Source organism: Ovis aries, chromosome 6 (assembly GCF_016772045.2).
Source record: "Ovis aries strain OAR_USU_Benz2616 breed Rambouillet chromosome 6, ARS-UI_Ramb_v3.0, whole genome shotgun sequence".
In the NCBI taxonomy this organism is placed as follows: Eukaryota; Metazoa; Chordata; class Mammalia; order Artiodactyla; family Bovidae; genus Ovis; species Ovis aries.
In genome coordinates this window covers 23,250,399-23,274,053 of record NC_056059.1, presented here as the reverse complement: position 1 = coordinate 23,274,053, position 23,655 = coordinate 23,250,399, and the positions used below count along the sequence as shown (strand labels likewise).

General features: G+C 39.1%; 1 protein-coding gene across 3 annotated transcripts in view; it reads left to right on the top strand.

Annotated features, from left to right (window-relative positions):
- BANK1 (B cell scaffold protein with ankyrin repeats 1) overlaps positions 1–23,655 on the top strand; it is a 329,439-nt gene that overhangs the window by 73,166 nt on the left and 232,618 nt on the right. For all 3 annotated transcript variants that reach the window (XM_027970855.3, XM_042251204.2, XM_027970854.3), the window contains exon 3: positions 14,572–14,726. In XM_027970855.3, coding sequence (XP_027826656.2) covers positions 14,572–14,726 — 155 coding nt within the window. The remainder of the gene's footprint in view (positions 1–14,571; positions 14,727–23,655) is intronic.

Here is a 23,655-nt window from a genome sequence, read left to right as displayed (position 1 = left end):
TGTATAACACCAAAAATAGAAACATTAAAATTAACATTAATATGGATGGTTCCCTGAGTCTCAAAGGGAAGACCATAATAGACAGATTCCTCACTTTTTCACTCTTGGTCCACTTCCTCTAATCTCATTTTCTTCAAGAATTTCCAATTAAAATATTAATTCATTCATTGTAAAAATAATTTTTAAGCACCTATCATGAGTTCAACAACAAACAAGATAATTAATTCTTCAGTCTCATAGAGACCGAAGAAAAGACTGATTGAGCATTGTTTCCAGTGACTAGAGTATTTTCTCTTTCTCCTCTTCATCCTTTTACATTTAAAGCCTTCTTCTGAGAAGGCCAACCTGAATGCCTGGTCCTCAGTGGTCTTTATCTAACAACTAACATGTGGTGTTGGTGTCAGTGTTCCTAGCTAGGTAAAGAAGCTATACAAAGTAATGTCTCCCTGATTAAATTATTAAAGCTTCTTAGGAGGAAAACAAATTCTAATAATTTTCTAAGCAATATTGAAATTTCAAGGACCAGAAGAGTCTCATCATTTATTTTGCAAAATTTAAGATTTTGCTATTAAATTTACTACTTAGGGCTTTATTACATTATTCCTGGGTTAACTGTATCTACATTTAATTTTTTTAACCCTGTTTGATAAGAAGTAATATGGCTTAGTGGTAAAGAACCTGCCTGCCAATGCAGAAGTCATTGGTTCTATCCCTGGATTGAGAAGATACCCTGGAGAAGGAAATGGCAATCCACTTAAGTATTTTTGCTTGGGAAATCCCAAGGACAGAGGAGCCTGGCAGGCTATGGTCCATAGCGTGGCAAAGTCAAACACAGTCAAACACAAGTTGCTAAATTAGCGACTAAACAATTTTCTTCACAGCTTTGAAACATTAGGAGAGGAATAAAATATTCTGTTTGGCTGAACAACTTATGGTAGAAAAATAGTTTCTGGCTCACAGAACTTTAAAACTATATACAAATAGTTTTAAATGGTTGACAGAAATTCAGTAATCCAGCATTGAAAAGGGATTATAATTTTAAGTGTGTATTTAAAATAAAATGCAGTGTATGTGAAAATTTTGATTGCAAAGAGCTGTTGGCATATAAAGGGTTATTATTTCACAGTCCCATTTTAGTTTTTCAAAAATATGTGTTTGTATTCTTAAAAAAAAAGACTGTTAAGTTATATATATCAAAAGTTAGGGAGGGTTATCTCTAGGAAATAATATTATAGGTGATTTTATTTTCTTCTTTTTCTTTGTGTGTTCTAAATTATACATTGTTGCTGTTCAGTCACTCAGTGGTGTCTGACTCTGCAACCCGATGGTATGCAGCATGCCAGCCTCCCTATCCCTCACCATCTCCCAGAGTTTGCTCAAGTTCATGTTCTGTTGCATTGGTGATGCTTTCCAGCATCTCATCTTCTGATGCCCTCTTCTCCTTCTGCCTTCAATCTTTCCCAGCATCAGGGACTTTTCCAATGAGTCAGCTGTTTGCATCAGATGACCAAAATACTGGAGCTTCAGCTTTAGCATCAGTCTTTCCAGTGAATATTCAGGGTTGATCTCCCTTAAGATTGACTGGTTTAATCTCTTTGCTGTCCAAGGGACTTTCAGGAGTCTTCTCCAGCACCACAGTTTGAAGGCATCAATTCTTTGCCGTTCCGCCTTCTTTACGGTCCAGCTCTCACAAGCATACATGACCACTAGGAAGGCCATAGCCTTGACTACACGGACTTGTGTCTGCAGAGTAATGCCTCTGGTTTTCAGCACACTGTCTAGGTTTGTCATTGCCTTCCTGCCAATAAGCAGTCTGATTTCATGGCTGCAGTCACTGTCCGCAGTGATTTTGGAGCCCAAGAAGAGGAAATCTGTCACTAACTTCCGCCTCTTCCCCTTCTATTTGCCATGCAGTACTGGTGCTGGATGCCATGATCTTAGATTTTTAAATATTTTTTAATATTTATTTATGATTAAAGTCATAAGCTGGCTTTTTCACTCTCCTTCACCCTCATTAAGTTCCTCTTCATTTTCGGCCATTAGAGTGGTATCGTCCACATATCTGAGGTTGGTGGTGTTTCTCCCGCCTATCTTGATTCCAGCTTGTAACTCATGCAGCCTGACACTTCTCATGATGTGCAGAGTATATAGCTTAAACAAACAAGGTGACAGCGGACAGCCCTGTCCTACTCCTTTCTCTATCTTGAACCAATCAGTTGTTCCATACAGGGTTCTCACTGTTGCTTCTTGACCTGCATATAAGTTTCTCAGGAGACAGGTAAGATGGTCTGGTATTTCCATCTCTGTAAGAGCTTTCCACAGCTTGTCATGATCCACACAGTCAAAGGCTTTAGGATCACTGCCTTGTCATGGCGAAGGGGCTTGCGTAACTCAATGAAGTTGTGAGCCATGCCATGCCATGCAGGGCCACCCAAGACTACCAGGTCAAAGCAGAGGGTTCTGACAAAACCCCAAACCACTGAAGTGGGGAATGGCAAACCACCCCAGTATACCTGCCATGAGAACCTCATGAACTGTATAAAAGGCCAAAAATTATACATAATAAATATGTATTACTTATGTAAAAATACATAAATTTGATTATGAAAAATAGAATTGCTGCTGTCCTCTTACCTAGTGAAAATGATGAATAATTTTTGTTGATATTCCTTTTGGTCTGATTTTTGGAAAAGTAATATTTGTGTTGTTTGGAATGTGTTCTCAGTCACACAGTCGTGTCTGACCCTGCTGTCCCATGGACTGTAGCCCACCAGGCTTCTCTGTCCATGAAATTTTCCAGGCAACAATATTGGACTGCTCTGCTATTTCCTACTCCAGGGAATCTTCCTGACCCGGGAATCAAACACGCATCTCTTGTGTCTCCTGCATTGTCAGGCAGATTCTTTACCACTGAGCCACCTGGGAAGCCCATATTATAAAGGATGAAGAAGAAAATTTTGAAAATAACTTTTACTCCTGCCTCTCAGAAATAATCACTGTTAAAATAACGGTAATTTTTTTCTTGCTGTATTATATATATGTACATACACATATATGGCAGTATACTTATAGATCTGTATCATGTATGTATATGTAAAGGAGTACGTCAAGGCTGTATATTGTCACCCTGCTTATTTAACTTCTATGCTGAGTACATCATGAGAAACCTAGGCTGGAGGAAGCACAGGCTGGAATCAAGATTGCCGGGAGAAATATCAATCATCTCAGATATGCAGATGATACCACCCTTATGGCAGAAAGTGAAGAGGAACTAAAGAGCCTCTTGATGAAAGTGAAAGAGGAGAGTGAAAAAGTTGGCTTAAAGCTCAACATTCAGAAAACTAAGATCATGGCATCCAGTCCATCACTTCATGGCAGATAGATGGGGAAATAGTGGAAACAGTGTCAGACTTTATTTTTCTGGGCTCCAAAATCACTGCAGATGGTGATTACAGCCATGAAATTAAAAGATGCTTACTCCTTGGAAGGAAAGTTATGACCAACCTAGATAGCGTATTCAAAAGCAGAGACATTACTTTGCCAACAAAGGTCTGTCTAGTCAAAGCTATGGTTTTTCCAGTGGTTATGTATGGATGTGAGAGTTGGATTATAAAGAAAGCTGAGTGCCGAAGAATTGATGCTTTTACACTGTGGTGCTGGAGAAGACTCTTGAGAGTCCCTTGGACTGCAAGGAGATTCAGCCAGTCCATTCTAAAGGAGATCAGCCCTAGGTGTTCTTTGGAAGGACTGATGTTGAAGCTGAAACTCCAATACTTTGGCCACCTGATGCGAAGAACTGACTCAGTGGAAAAGACCCTGATGCTGGGAAAGATTGAGGGCAGGAGGAGAAGGGGGATGACAGAGGATGCGATGGTTGGATGGCATCATCAACTCGATGAACATGGGTTTGGGTGGACTCCGGGAGTTGATGATGGCCAGGAAGGCCTGGCGTGTTGCAGTTCATGGGTTCACAAAGAGTCAGACACAACTGAGCAACTGAACTGAACTGAACTGATGATACATAAATATGTGCATATATCTACACACATGTACATATATATGCTTTTATATTCAGTGAACATCATAACAAAAATATCTCATTCATTTGGAATGCTTCTCAAACCATACCTTTCATGAATTTCTATTCAGATTAATCTGTTTTTTCTTTCACATAATTCTAAGAAAAGACTAACAGAAAGAAACTGGTAAATTGCTGAATTTATCTAGGTTAAGTGTACCTTATCATGTACTAGGTATTTCAGTGTAATATTTTCTAAGACCACAAAAAGTCATTTCCCTCCTCATGAATTGTAAATCCCTTGTATTATTTAGCATCTAAACCTGCAATGATCAATTTATATACAAAGTTTTCTTGTAAACTAGACTTTAAAAATACAGCAACCAGAATAGATAGAGTCAATACTCTATAGTGTCATTCATTAAAGGCAGTAATCAAAAGTCTGATGGTCAGTTTTTGTTTACAATTTTATTCAATAAATCTGGATTTTATTTCATTCTGGATACTCTGCTGAAAGGGGGGATTATCATTGATATGTGTTAAACTTCTTCAGAGAGGATGTAATTAGGGTTTATTTCATTAACTGGCATTTTAATTCTTTCATCTAAGTGTTTCATTTATCCAGTTGCAGGAAATAACAGTCGATAGCATTGTTGTTGTTGTTTAGTCACAAAGTTATATCCAACTGTTTTTGACCCCATGGACTGTGTAGCCCCCTAGGCTTCTCTGTCCTTGGGATGTCCCAGGCAAGACTACTGCAGTGGGTTGCCATTTCTTTCTCCAGGGGATCTTCCTGACCTGGGAATTAAACCCTGGTCTCCTGTTTGGCAGGCAGATTCTTTACCATTGAGCCACCTGGGAAGCCTGTCGGTAGAATAGGTTATGCTAATATTACCTTAGCAACTCTCAGGAAAAGGATAAACAATGAAAATGTGTAGGAGAGCAGAGGCAAGTTTAGTGCTTTCTAAGCTTTGGTGATTTTCTCTAACTTTGTCCTGTTCCCACCTTTAGGGTTACACTGATTGAAATGCAGATGTACTTCCTTAAAACAGCCAGCCAAAGCGTGTGGTAGATAGAACAAAATACTGTTCTTCAGATACAAGCTACAACTCCACTCATCCCCCAAATAAAAAACCAGGCATGGATTTATTTAATCATAAATCAAGCAACAAATGTTTACACTGCTATGCATATGAATACACATCTTATCACTATGTCTACTCATATAAATATTGAGCATCTGCTGTGTTAAAGGGGGCTTCCAGTGTGGCTCAGCTGGTAAAGAATCCACCTGCAATGCTGGAGACCTGGGTTTGATCCCTGGGTTGGGAAGATCCCCTGGACCCACTCCAGTATTCTGGCCTGGAGAATTCCAGGGACTGTATAGTCCTTGGGATCACAAAGAGTCGGATATGACTGAGCGGGCCCTATTGTATGTACCAGAAATAGAAAGGGGTAAAAAGGACTAATTACTTGACCTCAAACAGTTGCATTCTAGATGAATGCACAAGAAACAAGGAAAAAAAATAAATACATGATATGATTTCAGTTAGTGGCTCATGCTTTGTTAATGTTATGGAACAGTATCACACCAAGGTACGAATTGTTAATGTACATTTCTCAAACTTCAGTGTGCATTCAAATCATTTGGGATCCTTTTAAAATGCAGATTATTCAGTAGCTCTAGGATGCTGGCTAGAAGCACACATGTCTAATAAACTGCTGGTCTGAAGACAACAGTCTTGAGTTGCAAGATATAATATCATTTTTGTATAGTTAGTTTGACTAAGAGGTGGGTAATGTATCTTAAAGGAAGAGTGGGTAATGGGTGATGGGCTATGAGAAGGGGGAAGGATAGGAAAAAGGAGAAAATATAATAAACAGAATAGAACAGAACTGCAGATAAAAATAGAACACACAGGCTACCAAAAATAGCATCTCCTTCCATATTCTCTGTCTTAGAACTATTCCTGCTTGTTACGGACTAAAATAAAAAATCTAAAGTACTAAGAGTAAAATTAAATATATTACTGATGCCTATGTTTGCAAGAACTGGTAGAGTTTGTGCAGTTTCAGTGCCAGGATAAATGTGCATATTTAAATAATGTAGATTTATCATTTTATTATTGGAAACCCATATTTACTTGGTTATATTGAGTAGGTCTATTTTTATATATATTTGTTAGGTAAGAAGTTTTATTATGATCATTATTATTTTTCCTTGGACATAGCCTTGAATGAAATAGTCCTTATTTTGTGTCTTTTATAATGCCCCACAGACAGCAAAGATTAAGATACCTGAGGACTAGACTAAAAGGTTGGTAAAATTACATCTTTTTGTGCAGTTTATTTGTTTCCTTTACCTCTTAGAAAAATACCTATTTACTTCCCTGAGTGATAGGGAATGTTATAGTCTTTGGTATGACTTTAAAACTCCAGAAGAGCATGCTAGAATCTGTACTGCCTTAAGCATACTTAATGGTATCAGCTACATTATGATTAAAGAATCGTTTACTAAGTTATAAATCTGTCCAAAAAATGATGTTCAGTGTTGAAATTCCAGGAATATGTTGCAGTGCTTTCTGAATCATAGTTAGCTGTACAAACTTAGAAAGATGGATTTATGATCTTTTGAAAATAAAAAATTGCTTTTATTCAATTTGATATCAGAAATTAGAAAAAGAAGGAGACTAATATTGAGTGCCTATCCTAGGCTTGACACACAATACATTTTATTAAATGTGATCAAAACAATCCAACAAGGAAGTCATTTACCCCGTTAAACAATTGAAGAAATTGAAGCTTGTCTTCCAAGGTTGCATGAGAAGACAGGAAGTTTTTTTTAAGCGGCAGACATATGTCTTCTGTATTATTGCTTGCCTCTCTCTCTGTTCCAAAAATATTTATGATGAAAACTGAAACCTTGCTTTGTCTTTGACCTACTGATAGATGTGAAGGGTCATTGGGTAATGAGGAATAACTTTTTTTTTCATCAGATGGCTATAATGAAAGCAGATCAAGTGTGATAGCAATAAAGGCTTCTATCTTTTTTCAGTCTCCACTGAGTTTTGCTAATTACCAGAAAACCTGTCCTTATTCCAAATGAGGGTTTAATCAATTGACAAATAAAAACAAAAGATTAAAATACTACACTAAAAGTTACTTTTTTGAAAAAACAATATTAAAAAGTTTCTATTTTGAAAAGCATTTGGTATGTTTTAAAAATTAAACATATAATGATCTTTTGCAATGCAATTCATAAGGAAGTTTATTTTCTGATGCTTAACTATTTTGTTGTTTTGCTAAGTTTACAGTGTAATATTGGATGCTAAAAAATTACACACAATTATCTTGCGTTAGGATATCTGTAATTTTCCTCTAGGATTATATGTATTTTAAAAGAGTAAAGACAAGTTAATTTCAGTTAATAGTTTTGGCGATTGCTTAGATTACCTGAGCATTAGGTGATTTGTGGTAAACTGGTTTATTTCATATATTATCTGAATGGCAGTGTTTCCTCCCCATTTTTCCATCATCATACATAAAGAAAATAATCTTTTCTGTAATTTCATTTGCATGTTGTAGAGTAGGGGTAAAGACATTTGCTCAATCTGTAATCTTGATCATTTTATTCCTGTATTTGAGGAATGTATAGAGTTCAATCTATAAAACAAATACATTTTCATTATAGAAAATCAAAATAATTATTAAGTATATTAGATATTAAAAATAACTGATATTATTAGTTATGTATTAAATAAAATTGCTCATGACTCCGTCAATCAGAAATAACCTCTAGGCATCTTGGATTTATATAGCTAGTCTATTCGTATGTTTTCAAAAATTTGTCTTGAGTTTCTACTGCATAGTTCTGAATATGTATACATATTAAAAGACTTTATTTTTTAGAGCAGTTTTAGATTTACAGCAACTGAGAGGGAGATACAGAGATTTCCCATATAGTCTCTGCCCTGTCACCCCCAATGACATATATAGCCACTCCAATTATCATCACTAACCACAGTGGTACATCTTTTTCGCCATTTAAGAATGAGCCTACATTAACATACCATAATCCCTCAAAGTCCATAGTTTACCTTAGGGTATACTCTTGGTATTGTACAATCTAAGGGTTTGGACAAATGTATAATGATATGCATCCATCATTAATGGTATCATAGAGTATTTTTACTGCATTCCTCTCCCTTCTATTCCAGACCCCTGGCAATCCCAGATTTTTTTACTGTCTCTCCAGTTTTGCTTTTTCCAGAATGTCATATAGTGGGAATCATACTATGTATGGCCTTTTCAGAGTGGCTTATTTCACTTAGTAATAACCATTTAAGGTTTTTCCCCCATGTTTTTTCATTGTTTGATAGCTTACTTCACTCATTAGTGCTGAATAATATTTCCTTGTATGGATGAACCACAGCTTATTCATTTACCTGCTGAAGAACATCTTGATTGCTCCCAAGTTTGGGCAATCATGAATAAAGCTGCTATAAATATCTATATGTAGATTCTTGTGTGGACGTAAGTTTTCCAGTTCATTTGAATAAATACCAAGGAGTGCATTTGTTAAACTGAATGATAAGAATATGTTTAGTTTTGTCAGAAACCACCAAAATGTCTTCCAAAATAGTTGTACCATTTGCATTTCCACCAGCGATTGATGAGACTTCTTGTTCCAAATTCTTGGTAGCATTTGATATTTCAGTGTTCCAAATTCTAATAGGTATATAATAGGTGTATAGAGCTATTTCGTTGTTATTTTAATTTGCATTTCCCTGATGACATACAAGTGGAGCATCTTTTCATATGCCTATTCTCTACCTATATATCTTCTTTGGTGAGGTATTTAAAAACTTTGATTTTAAATTGATTTGGTTGTTTTCTTAATTGTTGAATTTGAGTTCTTTATAAATTTGGGAAAACAGTCCTTTTCTAAATGTATCTTTTGCAAATATCTTCTCCAAATCTATGGCTTATCTTCTAATTCTCTAGACATTGTCTTTTGCAGACATGTTTTTTCATTTTAATGAAGTCCAGCTTATGAATTATTTATTTCATGGATCATAACTTCAGTGTTGAATCTAAAAATGCATCATCATACCCAAAGTCATCTAGGTTTCCTCTTCTGTTATTAATGTCATCTAGTTTTATAATTTCATATACATTTATGTCTAGGATCCATTTTTAGTTAATTTTTGTGATTGTTGTAAGGTTTGTATCTTGGTGCTTTTTTTTTTTTTTTTGCATGTGACTATTTAGTCATTCCATCACCAATTGTTGAAGTGACTTTTTTTTGCCTCATTGTATTGTTTTTTTCCCTTGCTTAAAGATCAGTTAACTATGTGATTCTACTTTTTGGCTCTTTATTGTGTTCCATTGAACTGTTTGATTATTCTTTTTCAAGACCACACTGTCTTGATCACTGTAGCTTTATCGTAAGTATTGAAGTAGTGTAGTGTCAGTCTTCCAACATTGTTCTTCACCTTCAATATTAAGCCTCCTACTCTGGATCTCTTGCCTCTCCATATAAACTTTAGAATCAGTTTGTCCATATCTGTAATTTTCTGATATTTTTATTGTGATTGAATTGAATCTATAGAGCAAATTGGGATGAACAGACATCTTGACACTATTGAGTTTTTCTATCCATGAACGTAGCAGTCCATGGGGTCGCTAAGAGTCAGACATGACTGAACGACTTTCACTTTTCACTTTCATGCCTTGGAGAAGGAAATGACAACCCACTCCAGTGTTCTTGCCTGGAGAATCTCAGGGACGGGGAAGCCTGGTGGGGCTGCCGTCTATGGGGTCACACAGATTTGGACACGACTGAAGTGACTTAGCAGCAGCAGTTCTTATTTGATTTTGGTTATCAGAGTTTTATGATTTTCATCATATTGATATTATACATATTTTGTTAGATTTATACCTAAGTATTTAACTTTGAGGAGGGACAAAGAAAAAGCTAGAGGGACTATTGTAAGCGGTATTCCATTTTTAACTTCTAATTCCACTTGTTTATGGTTAGTAAGACATTTTCCTCAGGAAAAAATATTGAAAAATTTATTATCAGTGGACCTGCCTGAAAGAAAAGTTAAAAGAAGTTTTTGAGTGAGAAGAAAAGTAATATAGATCAGAAGTTCAGATCTGTAGCATCAAAGAAGGAATAACTGAAGATAAAATTTAAATATATATATATATTTCCTACTTGTGATTGATCTAGAAGATAATAGTTTGTTCAAAATAATATCAACAATATATTTAATAATGTGGGCTGCCATCTAAGGGGTCACACAGAGTCGGACATGACTGAAGTGACTTAGCAGCAGCAGCAGCAGCAGCTTATATAATATATGATATCAATTTTACATACATTTGCTTGTGTATGTTTATATAGTGAAAGTGAAAGTGAAGTCGCTCAGTCGTGTCCGACTCTTTGCGACCCTGTGGACCTATGTAGCCTACCAGGCTTCTCTGTCCATGGGATTCTCTAGGCAAGAATACTGGAGTGGGTTACCATTTCCTTCTCCAGGGGATCTTCCCAACCCAGGGATCGAACTCGGGTCTCCTGCATCAGAGGCAGACGCTTTAACCTCTGAGCCACCAGGGAAGCCCTAATGACATAAATGAAAGCAGTAATATAAAGTATAGGATGGAGGAGTAATCATTTTATTATTATACGGTACTAAAACCATCTATAAAGTGGTACAGTGTTATTTGAAAGTGGACTTGGATTAGTTGTAAATGCATATTGCAAGCTCTAAGATAACACCACTAAAAATGTTTTTGAGTATGACTGATATGCTAAATAAAAAAAAAGAAAAATGGAATCATATAAAATGTTCAATAAAAGACAATGGCAGAAAAACAGAAGAGAAAACTGGAACAAAAAACAGGCTAACAAAAACAGAAAACAAATGCTTTTTCCCTGATCTCTTCATATTGCACTCCCTTCCTTTTGGTATGTATGCCTTGTAATTTTTCTTGATAACTAGACATAATGTGGCCTTCCCAGTGGCACTAGTGGTAAAGAACCCATCTGCCGGTGCAGGAGACATAAGAGACACGGGTTCGATCCCTGAGTTGAGAAGATACCCTGTAGGAGGGAATGGCAGCCCACTCCAGTATTCTTGCCTGGAGAATCCCATGGGCAGAGGGCAGGCTACAGCCATAGATTTGGGAAGAGTCGAATACAACTGAAGGGACATAGCACGCAGAGCACAAATGTAATATACTCTGTAAAAAGAGCTGTTGCAAATAGACCTTTAGTAATGCAGTGGTGAGGTGTGGGGAGGAGGCTTTCTAGAGCCCTGGGATTTAGGTCTCAGTCCTTTAGTAAGCCTACGCCTGTCGACTGTGAACCTCACAAGAGTTTCTCCATTTATCTCCTTTAGGTGAGAGGGGATGGTTATAGTGGGCTACAGTTAGTTGTTTCCCTTCCTGTGGTCAGTTCAACTCCAAAAATACCTTACTAGATTAGGCTCTGATTAAGTAGTTTTTCCTGAGGGCAGTCCTTGTTAAGAAGACTAGAGTGCTCTTGAGTATTTAAGGTTGTTTCCATTTCCTTAGAAATACTGTTCCCCAATATTTGCTGTGGGAATCTGGTTAAGCTCCTAGAGCTAAACCTCAAAATAATGTGTCCTCTCCAACCTTTTAGCTGAACCCTCTTGGAGACTTTAACTCTCAGACTTGTTCTCTGTTGAGTGTCCAGCAATTTGTTAATTGCACCTCAGAAGCCACGGCCACGAGCATCACAACCAGAGAGGAGCCTCCACTTGCACAACTGGAGAAAAGCTGGTGCTGCAATGAATACCCAGCACAGCCAGACATAAACAAACAAAAAGTTAATCAGAGAAGACTTGTCGAATTTTTAGTCTGTTCAGCTTTCTGTTTGTTAGGATGGAGTGGTGACATCCAAAGCTCCTTAAATATGGAACCCGAAACAGGTAGTCCTATACTTCTTATTTTACTAAAATGGGAACCTACAAAATTGACAGTTTTGTAACTTGAATTTTTTCACTTATGTCATAAACTTGTTCTTTACTATTAAATGTTCTTTGATAGAATTTTAATTTGTTACTATCTTTTATCACATCAGATATTTTTATCTGGTCTGTTATTGCTTAGACTGCTCCTAATTATCTGCATTATAAACAGATCTTCTGTGAGCATTCATAGAGATAAATATTTTGCACATCTATGATTATGTCCTCAGAGTAAAGAAAATAGCTCTTTCTAACCTAATTCTACAGATGAATTATCAGTAAATATCCTAGACACTGCTACAGTGGAACAGCATATACCTCTTAAGATACATTAAATAAAATCAGTTCTCTTGTTCTTTCATCAATTCACAAAGGGATCAAGCCAGTTCTATACAACCTTTCACTGTTTGGGGGTGTGTATGAAAGAGCATGAGAGAGAAAGAGAGAATGAGGTGCTTATGGAAGTGCCTTAAATTGTTAGAGAAATAAAGGCTGTTTTTCATGCCATTTCAAGCAAGACCGGTACTGGGAGAATCTGGAAATCCCAGGTGCTTTTGTACTTTTATTTTGTAAATTTCTTTACCAACACTCCTTCTTAGGTGCAGCATGGGGACAGCTCCTCTCCAGAGGACATCATTCTTTTACTCTGCTTCTCTGTTGGGAATGATGACTTCATTTTTGAGATGCAGTGACACCAAAATTCTAGCCACCTTCATCTATATATAGATCTTCATCTGTATTGCCTTTGACTCTTCTTCCTTGTCATCTTGGCAATTTCCTTTTGCCAGAGGAACTTGGAACACACCTGTGCTTGAACTATTATTTATTTTTTTGTCTGGTAGCAATGAAGTGAAGGCTACCATGACGAACCATGGGGCATCTTAGTAACATTGTATTAAGAAAAGACTTACTGTAGGATTTAGGATTGTACTGTGATTTGAGGAAGGGTTCATGGAAGCAGGGCTTTGCTATTGTTTGCTTGCTGTCAAAAAGTGGGTGTAATTTTATGATTTGCATAATTAATGACTCTTACTGAGAAGCTGGGTAACCAGCTCTCCCAGCAACTGAGGGGTTTCTGGGACACAGTGTTTTCAGCACACAACCTCCCCCAAATCCCAAGCAAACTGGAAGAAGTTGGTTACCCTACCTGGAAGGTAAAAATGAAAAGAGGCTGAGGCTAGACTTGGTAAGGAAGTAAAGTCACTCACAGGAGCCAGGCTTCAGGATATCTGGTTCCTTTTGTGGTTTGGATGATGTTCATGTTTTCGCCTGGATTCAGACATGATTACAAAGTAGCCTGATCTCTGACTGGATCCATCATGGTGGCAGCGTGGTCTAGTGGTGGTGATTTTCTGTGAGGTTGTTGGTGTTCAACAGGACAGGAGGCCACTGCCTAGCAATAGCAAGCCCTTCAGAAGGTATCAGGACAATTTCTAGCTGTCAGGAGCTGTTTACCTTTCCTCCAGTACCCTTCTTCGGGGACTTGAGGGGTACTTTTGTGGTTGGCCAAAGACAGACGACAGTTGTGAGTGTCTGTTGTGAGAGCCTTGGTTTCAGTCATATTGGTTCTGTGCCCTAAAGAAATGCTCTGGACTTTGGACAATAAAGATATTGTCCATCTCTCTTCACACAACTCTTTTCTTCAATAAAGTTTTTTAAATGGTTAAGACCAAATGCTGAAGTACTGTTACATTTTAAACAATCAAATACTTTTCTCCTTCTTTTATTCAAAATCCACATTAGCATATTTTAGTGTTCTTAATAGTAAATACCATAAAGAAACCCATATCATTTAATTGAAGACTCTTTTTTCACAGGACACATTAGCGTTTTGATGAACACTAATATTTCACTATTAAACCAGCATTTCATAGAAATATTAGTTTATTTTGTGATTGTCTCCTAGTTATGCCTATTGTTTTTAAAAATTGGAAATATACATAAAGGGTAAATAATTGTTCTGAGTTAAATTGTTCTGATTTTAAACGGATAAATTTTCTTATTTACAGTCATTGAAAGGAGATAGTTTCATGTTTTTCAGATTTTCTGTTTTAATATAAAGTGGTATTTGGAATTTTGGGGGGAAAATATTTACCTAGTAGATGAAAATATGTATTTGATTTAGTTTAATAGCTAAGGTTATAATACTAGTTAAATTATGAGGCATCATTTTAATTATTAACATTGGTTCAATTATTTTGACTATCTTAAACTCAGTTTGGTTGTCCCATATAATAATTAAATCACCTGTTCAGTAATTAGTTTTCATAACAATGGAGGAACTTAATATGGCCTTAGCTGTATTATGGGCTTCCCTGGTGGCTCAGAGGTTAAAGTGTCGGCCTGCAATGCGGGAGACCTGGGTTCGATCCCTGGGTTGGGAAGATTCCCTGGAGAAGGAAATGGCAACCCACTCCAGTATTCTTGCCTGGAGAATCTCATGGACAGAGGGGCCTGCTGGGCTACAGTCCACGGGTCGCAAATAGTCAGACACAACTGAGCGACTCTTGGTATTAGTAGCTGTATCATAATCCATGTTAATGAACTTTCTTTTAGGTTCTGCGGACTACCTGGAGATCACTGTGCCACCAGACCTAAGAAAGGAACAATCCGGGCAAACCAATGAGAGAAAGGAAGCTGGAGAGTTCTTAGAAGCTTCAGGAAGCACCATACCACAGGCAGTGGTGCTTCCTGCTGAGATTCCATGTGAGGTCAGTAAAGACACCTTGTTACTGTTGTAATGGATACTGCATTTCACTAAAATGTAACTAACACTAGAAGCTCCAATATAGAGGTATTTTTGTTTACTCTGTTCTTGGCTGTCCTCAGAATGGCAGAACAATATCTGGCAGTTAGTAGGCATTTGATTTGTTGAGTAATAAAATATTGAAACATACATGAAAGCACCATGTTATTAGATGTTACTTGATATGTTGCAATGCAGAAGGCAATGGCACCCCACTCCAGCACCCTTGCCTGGAAAATCCCATGGACGGAGGAGCCTGGTGGGCTGCAGTCTATAGGGTCGCAAAGAGTCAGACGCGACTGAGCGACTTCACTTTCACTTTTCATTGTCATGCATTGGAGAAGGAAATGGCAACCCACTCCAGTGTTCTTGCCTGGAGAATCCCAGGGATGGGGGAGCCTGGTGGGCTGCCGTCTATGGGGTCGCACAGAGTTGGGCACGACTGAAGCGACTTAGCTGCAGCTAGCTGCTGGTATGTTGCAAACAGATTTACAATTGCTATATATGTGTGTGTGTGTGTGTGTGTGTGTGTGTGTGTGTGTGTGTCAAACTGTTCAAAGCAAAGTTGGATTCATATTAACCAGATCAAGGATTTTATTTTCATGAAAGGAAATATGTTCTTGAATAGAATTTGAAAATACTTTAGGACCACCTATATTCAATTATAAAGCATGTGTCAAAAGCCTACATTATGAAGTGGAAATACCATAACAGCTAGAAGAGCTGGTATGAGAATAAAAATATAATGTTAGAGCAAGTAGATTTCTCAGGAGGTGTTATGTGATACATGTTGCTGACATTTCTTCTTCCTAAGTCTTCACTGGACTGAACCACTAAAAGAAGCCATGCTAGAGCTTGACCAAAATTGGGGCTAGGTTTTGGAGAAGACTCTTGAGAGTCCCTTGGACTGCAAGGAGATACAACAAGTCCATTCTAAAGGAGATCAGCCCTAGGTTTTCTTTGGAAGGACTGATGCTAAAGCTGAAACTCCAATACTTTGGCTACCTCATGCAAAGAGTTGACTCATTGGAAAAGACTCTGATGCTGGGAGGGATTGGGGCCAGGAGAAGGGGATGACAGAGGATGAGATGGCTGGATGGCGTCACCGACTCGATGGACGTGAGTCTGAGAGAACTCCGGGTGTTGGTGATGGACAGGGAGGCCTGGCGTGCTGCAATTCATGGGGTCGCAAAGAGTTGGACACGACTGAGCGATTGAACTGAGCTGAACTGAATCTCTAGAAACTAAAAGATGCTGGCCCTCAACATCTGCAGTGTGCTTGAGCAGAAAGAGCCAAAGATACAGGAGAAGCTTGAGCGTTGCATGAGAAGGTCCTTCAGGTAGAAGCCAGTATTTAGGTTACAGGAGCCGCACTTGTCTGCTTGCTGGACCGTGCTTAGTCACTCAGTCATGTCCAATTCTTTGTAAGTCCATGGACTGTAGCCCACCAGGCTCCTTTGTCCATAGGGATTCTCCAGGCAAGAATACTGGAGTGCATTGCCATGCCCTTCTCCAGGGGATCTTCCCAACCAAGGGATCAAACCCAGGTCTCCTGCATTGCAGGAGGCAGATTCTTTACCATCTGAGCCACCAGGGAAGCCTGAGAATACGGGAGTGAATCCCTTCTTCAAGGGACCTTCCCAACCCAGGAATCAAACCAGGGTCTCCTGCACTGCAGGCGGATTCTTTTCCAGCTGAGCTACCAGGGAAGCTCACTTGTCTGCTTACTGGGAGGCATATCTGGGGAGAGAATCCTCTGATCCTGCTGGTTCCAGCAGCCCTGGCAGAAGCAGAATGTTCTGTGCAATTTTGAAAAGCTTATTTCCCTCATCTCCAGACCTCATGCACAAGCAGGAGAATTGCCAACAATTTAAGTTACTATGTTATCAGTGCCAGAGGAACAAAAACTTCTTTGGCACTCCCTTAGAGACCCCAGGAACCGGAACTGTACAGGTTGGAGGGAACCGAGACAGAGGAATCAGGCAAAGAAATATTACAGCCTACTTGAGGAAGGAAGCCCAGCCAAACAATCAGAACCAGTGGCTCCTATTGAGAAATAATGGAAGAGACAGAAATCAGTAGAAGAGACTATAAAAGGGAAATGAGGACTATTCTCAAATAGGTAAAGTCAAAGTAAGAAAAAAAAAACCCTCTGGAACTAAAAATTGCTCACGAAGAATTATGCAATGAGTCTAACTAGCTGCTTTTAAAAATATCTGCAACAGTAAAATTTGAACAATATAAAACCTTTCCATTATTAAATTGCAGAGACATCAAAATCCAAAAATTAAATCCCACTGCCCTCCAGGTAGAAATCACACACTCAGGTGGTTGGGGAGGACCAGGGTTCTTTCCATAGCAGAATTGTGGACTGTCTTTTATTTATTGACATGGATATAATTCTATCAGAATCTTCGAAGGGTCTGAATTAAATTATTTCAATCCCAAATCTTTCTTGGGAGCCCCACTTTTTAAACAATCCTAAGATTTGAAAGATCATATAAGACTATTTTAGCACCAGCCAGCTTCCCAAGTGGCAATTCAGGAGATATAAGAGACACAGGTTCAACCCCTGGGTCAGAAAGATCCCCTGGAGGAGTGTTCGACAACCCAGTCCAGTATTTTTGCCTGGAGAATCCTGTGGATTGAGAAGCCTGGAGTGCTACAGTCCATAAGGTCACAAAAAGTTGGACATAAGTGAAACGACTTAGCATGTACACACTAAAAATTGAAACAGACTGATCCATGGACCAAAAATAGTCACCCAAGTCAAAATCTTGTATTCTTAGAACCTAGATCTTAGTATAGTCTAAATTCATGTCCCAGTTTTCATGCACCACAAGAAAGATGAGTGAAAATCATGTTTCATATTTACCAGGAACCTGCATCTCTTATGTCTTCTGCATTGGGAGGTGGGTTCTTTTACCACTAGCAGCACCTGGGAAGCCCAGGATAGCATTCAGTCTATACCAGTTGTCTGAAAGCACAACCTTTCACTTACTCATTTCTGAGAAGTCTTCAAGTTACTGGGTAAATGGAATCCACTTAAATGTATAGCTTTCTCTCTCCAGAAATGATATTTAAGACTTCTTTGCCGTTGTATAAAATCTAGAAATTTATAAGACTGTCATTGCCAGGCACCAGGTCATATTTGAGATGTGCTTCTTCTGCTCCCAGCATCTTCGAATTCTATGAATTTCCCCTTATACCTTAAAGTTTCCAGCATGCCATTGTTGAGTTGACTGATTCAGTCTATTGGTGTCATCTTCATTCTTTCTGATGAACAGGGAATTAGTTTAGGTCTCTCCTGCTGTCTCCTGCTGCAGAATGGCTTGAGTCTGTAGACCTGCCGCAAGCCAAGTGCTCTCCCTGAGCCCTCCTCTGCTCTGGAGAAGTGGCGTTTATTGGTGTAACTGAGGCTGCAGGTGAGCCTTCTGCGGCTTTTGACCCCTGGAACCTGGCCCTTTTGATTCCTTCTGCCTAGTCATCTTTCCCAGCATTGTTCCTTTCCTGGACCTTGAAATTTGTGCCACTTTAAAAACAGCAGAAAAACATTTTTTTTCTTTTGACAGGATTGTGTGTGTGTGTGTGTGTGTGTGCGCGTGCACTAGTGAAGATGTGCCTCCAGTGTTCTATTTATATAAGTTATTCTCTGTCTTTTTAAGAAACACCTAAATGGGTCTTAACAGTTTAAATCTGCTTAATTCAGCCTCTTCTTTTCCCTTTTCTAGCATTAGCAACCTTTGTTCTGTTTTAGTGTTTGTTAAGCTTTTTGTTGTTTTTTATGGGCCAAGATACTTGCTTTTCTAGCATATTCCTCTTGATTTTGTCTTGTATAGGGTAACATATCATGAGAGATATGAAATCAGTGAGTTCTAAGTCTTCCAAACAAGTCCATTGTTCAAAGTAATCTTACCCAATTTTGTTCCTGATGAATTATCCACTTGGGAGGCATTCTCCCATTGAAATAACATCTAAACCAGAACTGAACCTGGTCTGTTATTTGCTAGCTTCTTTTCCCTTTGCTGTGTATTTACCCCACAGTCCTAATTTCATTAATTTCTCAGGAAAAATCCCTCAGAACAGTGATTCTCATCTGGGAGTGATTTGGCTGTCTCTCCCAAGGAGATATCTGGCAAAGTCTATAGACAAGTTTGTCGTAACTGAGGGTTGCTCCTGGCATCTGCTGAGTACAAGCCAGGGATGCTAGTAAAAATCCCACAGTGCACAGGGCGTTCCCCACAGCAGCGACTTCTCTGGTCCCAAAATGTCAGTAGGGTCAAGGTTAAATCCTGCACCAGAGGATAGAAAATACATTCATGCCTCTCAGTAATAGGTCACCTTCAAATCACCCTAGGAATGGCATTCAAGGAGGCAGTGCTCTTCTTCAGAGGCTTGTCTGCAGCCCGGGCAGTTCTGTGATCACTTGTTAGAGCTGTGCTATGCTGTGCTAAGTTGCTTCAGTTGTGTCCGACTCTTTGCCACCCCATGGACTGTAGCCCGCCAGGCTCCTCTGTCCATGGAATTCTCCAGGCAAGAATACTGGAGTGGGTTGCCACAAGAATACTGGAGTGGGAAAGGGATCTTCCCAGCCCAGGGATCCAACCCACTTCTCTTACATCTCCTGCACTGGCTGGAGGGTTCTTTACCACTCGCGCTACCTGGGAAGCCCTTCTTGTTAGAGAGGCATCATGTCTAAGCAGTAATCCAGTCACTGGATAATTTTTTAATGGATTTGACCTGAAGCTTTAAGAGGGATCCTTTGAGTGTGTTCCTCAATGGCCTGTTCAGAAATACTGTGGTTTGCTCTAAATGCCTCCTGCCTCTCCTGGAGCCCCAATCATGGGTCAGTAATGGCCTCTCTAGTGCTTCTTCCATCCTAAAGAGCAGCTAAGAGGAGCTTATTTTTATCTTGTCGTATCTGTGTAGGCAGGACTTCAATATGTCATTTTCCCTTCCTTTTGGTAGAATCTGCTGTAATCTCAGCTTTCGTCCACCCTGAACCTCTTACTTCCTTTCATATAGTCATATATATTTCTTTATGTTTATGTTATTCTTCCATAGCTACTGTTCAGATAAGACTGGTTACTTGTTGATTTTTGAGCAAGTTTAAATCTTAAACTTATAGTACCACCACACACACACAAAAAAAAACCTTTTAATGGGCTTTATCAGCAATTATAGCTATATTAATTCCATTGACTTGTTTTTCTGAGTCCTGGAACATGGCACATCCCCTGGTAAAGACCTTCATTTTATTTGACCTTCACTGATGTATATGTCTGTGTCTGAGTCTCCAAACCCAAATCTGTTCAGATCACAGATTGTATAACCAATGAATCTAGAGAAACTCTGAGAATATATATGAAGGACTCTTAGCAGGGCCCATGGGGAAGCTACAAAATCCTCTGAGATTAGCGCCTTCCTGTTCACTCCTCAGCACTGAATACAGTTTAAAACAATACACAGAAACTAACAGCACTGCCCACTGATTTCTGACATCAAATCACACATTAGATCACACATTAGATCACACATTAGATAACCTACCTTAACTTAAAGTCAGGTCCTATGATTTAATTGAAACATAACAGTAAAAACAACAAAAAAATTATTGTGTGTGTCACTGCCTAAAATGTCGATGTTGTGAACATTACCCCTTCAGTGGTAAGGTTTTACAATGACAAAAAGGTGTTTTTTTCCCTTTAATCAAGTGTTTCTCAAATTAAGCAGCATATCTGACACTGTTTCCACTGTTTCCCCATCTATTTCCCATGAAGTGATGGGACCAGATGCCATGATCTTCGTTTTCTGAATGTTGAACTTTAAGCCAACTTTTTCACTCTCCTCTTTCACTTTCATCAAGAGGCTTTTAGTTCCTCTTCACTTTCTGCCATAAGGGTGGTGTCATCTGCATATCTGAGTTGATTGATATTTCTTTCGGCAATCTTGACTCCAGCTTGTGTTTCTTCCAGTCCAGCGTTTCTCATGATGTACTCTGCATATAAGTTAAATAAGCAGGGTGACGATATACAGCCTTGAGTCCTTCTTGATTCATGGGATCACAAAGAGTTGGACACGACTGAGCGACTGAACTGAACTGAACTGAACTGAGGGATGACTTGGGGAGGTTTTACAAAGTAAAAATGTCTGAATCCTGCTGTTAGAGATTCAGATATAAATAGTTTGAGTTTTGGCCTGGACATTAAAAGCTTCCCAGGTGATTCTCCAAGGTGAGACTTAGCAGCCAAATTTGGAACCATTGCCATGACCTAATCCTTGGTGTGCCGTCTTAGGTCAGGTCAGGGTCAGCTTCAGGGACTTGCACAGTGCTGGCTTAATAAGGCCCATGCCCGTGCAACTGTGCTTGTAGAGCTAGTTCCTATTAATTATGGATATATGAAAAGAGCCATTGGTCTGGATGCACAAGTCAAAGTAAGCTGATACGATCCACGATCCACGAGGATCAAAATCCTTTGTTACATGTGCTTAATGATTCATTAAAGTCTAGAAGGCCACCCACCCTGAGACAATCTAGAAACTCCACTACCGATGTGTTGTACTGCAGACAAAGTTCCAGCCTTTTTAGTGACGTCTCAAGGTTTGTTTTCAATGCAGCAAATCTAGAGAGTCTGGTAGTGATTATTATTATAACTCTTTCTCACTTTGAATGCTCAGAGCCAGATAAGGTATAAACAAAGAAGTTAGATTGAGAGCAAAATAGCATCTTCTGATAAAACTGAATTTATGACCATTTGAGTGTCCTAATATTTCCTCCATTAAATTAAATATGTCCATATAATTGTAGCTTTAATTAAGATATCCATAATAATTAAGCCTTCCCCAATGACTCAGACAATTAAGAATCTGCCTGTAATGCAGGAGCCTTGGGTTCAGTCCCTGGGTCTGAAAGATCCCCTGGAGAAGGGAATGGCAACCTGCTCTAGTATTCTTGCCTGAGAATTCCATGGACAGAGGAGCCTGGTGAGCTACAGTCCCTGGGGCTGCAAAAAGTTAGACATGACTGAGCAACTAACACTTTCACTATTTTCACTTTCATAATAATGAAAAACAGGGCTGGATGAGTGCAGGCCTTCCCTCTTCAGCAGCCCTCTTTGAGCATGGAGATGCAAGAAGCAGATGAAGCTGTGAGTCCTGAGAGGGATAAGGAATAATGCTTGCTCAATGTAAAAAAAAAAAAAGTCATATTTTTATAGGCTTATTCCATCTCAATTTGAAAATACATATAGATTGCCTCTTCAATTTTTTTTAAAGATTTTTTTTTTGATTTGGACCACTTTTAAAGACTATTAAATTTGTTACAGTATTGCTTGTATTTTTGTTTTTTGGCTGCAAGTCACGTGGGATCCTAACTCCCCAACCCACACCCCCTACATTGGAAGGTGAAGTCTTAACCTAGAACCACCAGGGAGTTCCCCATAGTACCTCTTATGTACCTAATTCTTACAAGATGCCAAAATGATATAAAAAATAAAAATATCTTCAGGGTGTTTAAAATCTGTCTGGGAAGCCTCAATACAGACATTAAAAACTTATTAAGACCAGAGGGCATGACTTAGAAAGGTTCAAATGATGAGTACACATGTGAAATGTTTTATGATCCCTTTGGAAGCTGTACGTGAAACCTGAGATGGACCTTGGTGAACAGGATAAGTATGAGGAAATGGAGGGAGAGTAGGAACTCAAGAGCATGCCAACAGTATGTGCAAATAGGAGCGGCTTCCTAATAAACAGGGCCCAGTGTGAAATGAAAAGGTAGAGACCCCAGTTCTAATTATTAAGCATTTCAAGGTGTGATAGCAGAACATTAAAACAAGCGTAGGTTCTGTGCATCTTCAGAGATTACATGCCCTTGGAGCTTGTCCCAATTACAAATGAGGTGTCAGTGCCTCCTTGGGGGTGGTCAGTGTGCTGATCTTTTGTTTAGCTCTCTTCTCTGAAGATGGTTGAAAGGTGGGAGAGAATCTGGTGCATAAGAAGCAGCTCATGGAAGCACCCGCCTTCCCAGGTGGCACCAGTGGTAAAGAATCCGCCTGCCAGTGCAGGAGACTTAAGACACATGGGTTCGATCCCTGGGTTGGGAAGATCCCCTGGAGGAGGAAATGGCAGCCCACTGAAGTATTCTTGCTGGAGAACCCCATGGACAGAGGAGCCTGGCAGGCCACAGTCCATAGGATCGCAGAGTCAGACATGATTACAGTGACTTAGCGCAGCACGGCGTGTGAGCACCCACGAATGAGGATGAGTTGCTGGCTGAATATACACCAGGAGAGGATGCTCGGGATTATTAAATTTGGAAGGCGAGAGGTCAGAGTTTTACAGGAAGGGATGAACAAATAAAAGAAAACACCAAAGGACTTTGAAGCTGGATTAGAGCCAGAGTGAAAATGGAAAGTTATTAAAGCAAAGTAAGGAGACGGATGTGAGCAAGTGAGGGACTAAGGCCTTGGAAGTGTGGTCTCTGAAGAGGAAGTGGCAGGCGTGAGGACCGGAAGGAGCTCCAGTTGCTGACCTCAGACTCAGATGAAGTAGTGCATGAGGAGGCATCGGCAGAGAAACAGAAGCATTTCCCAGAGGTTGGATGTGTGAAGCCAGAGCAGGAGGAGGACTCATGGGATCTTTTCTCAAAGTGCAATTTAATTGATGTAGAGAAATTTAGTTCAGAATATCCTGTGGACAAATACTTGGGAGCGCTAGACTCTGCTGGAAAAATGCCAGAGGTGGATGTGTGTCAGCTGAAATGATTTTTTTTAACATCAACATATTTGTAAAAACCCCATAGTACAGAGCATTAAAAATGTAAGTTTTATTCGTGGGTGATTTATGCTTAGGGAAATAATATTTAAATAAGAGAACTTTGAAATTAATGACTT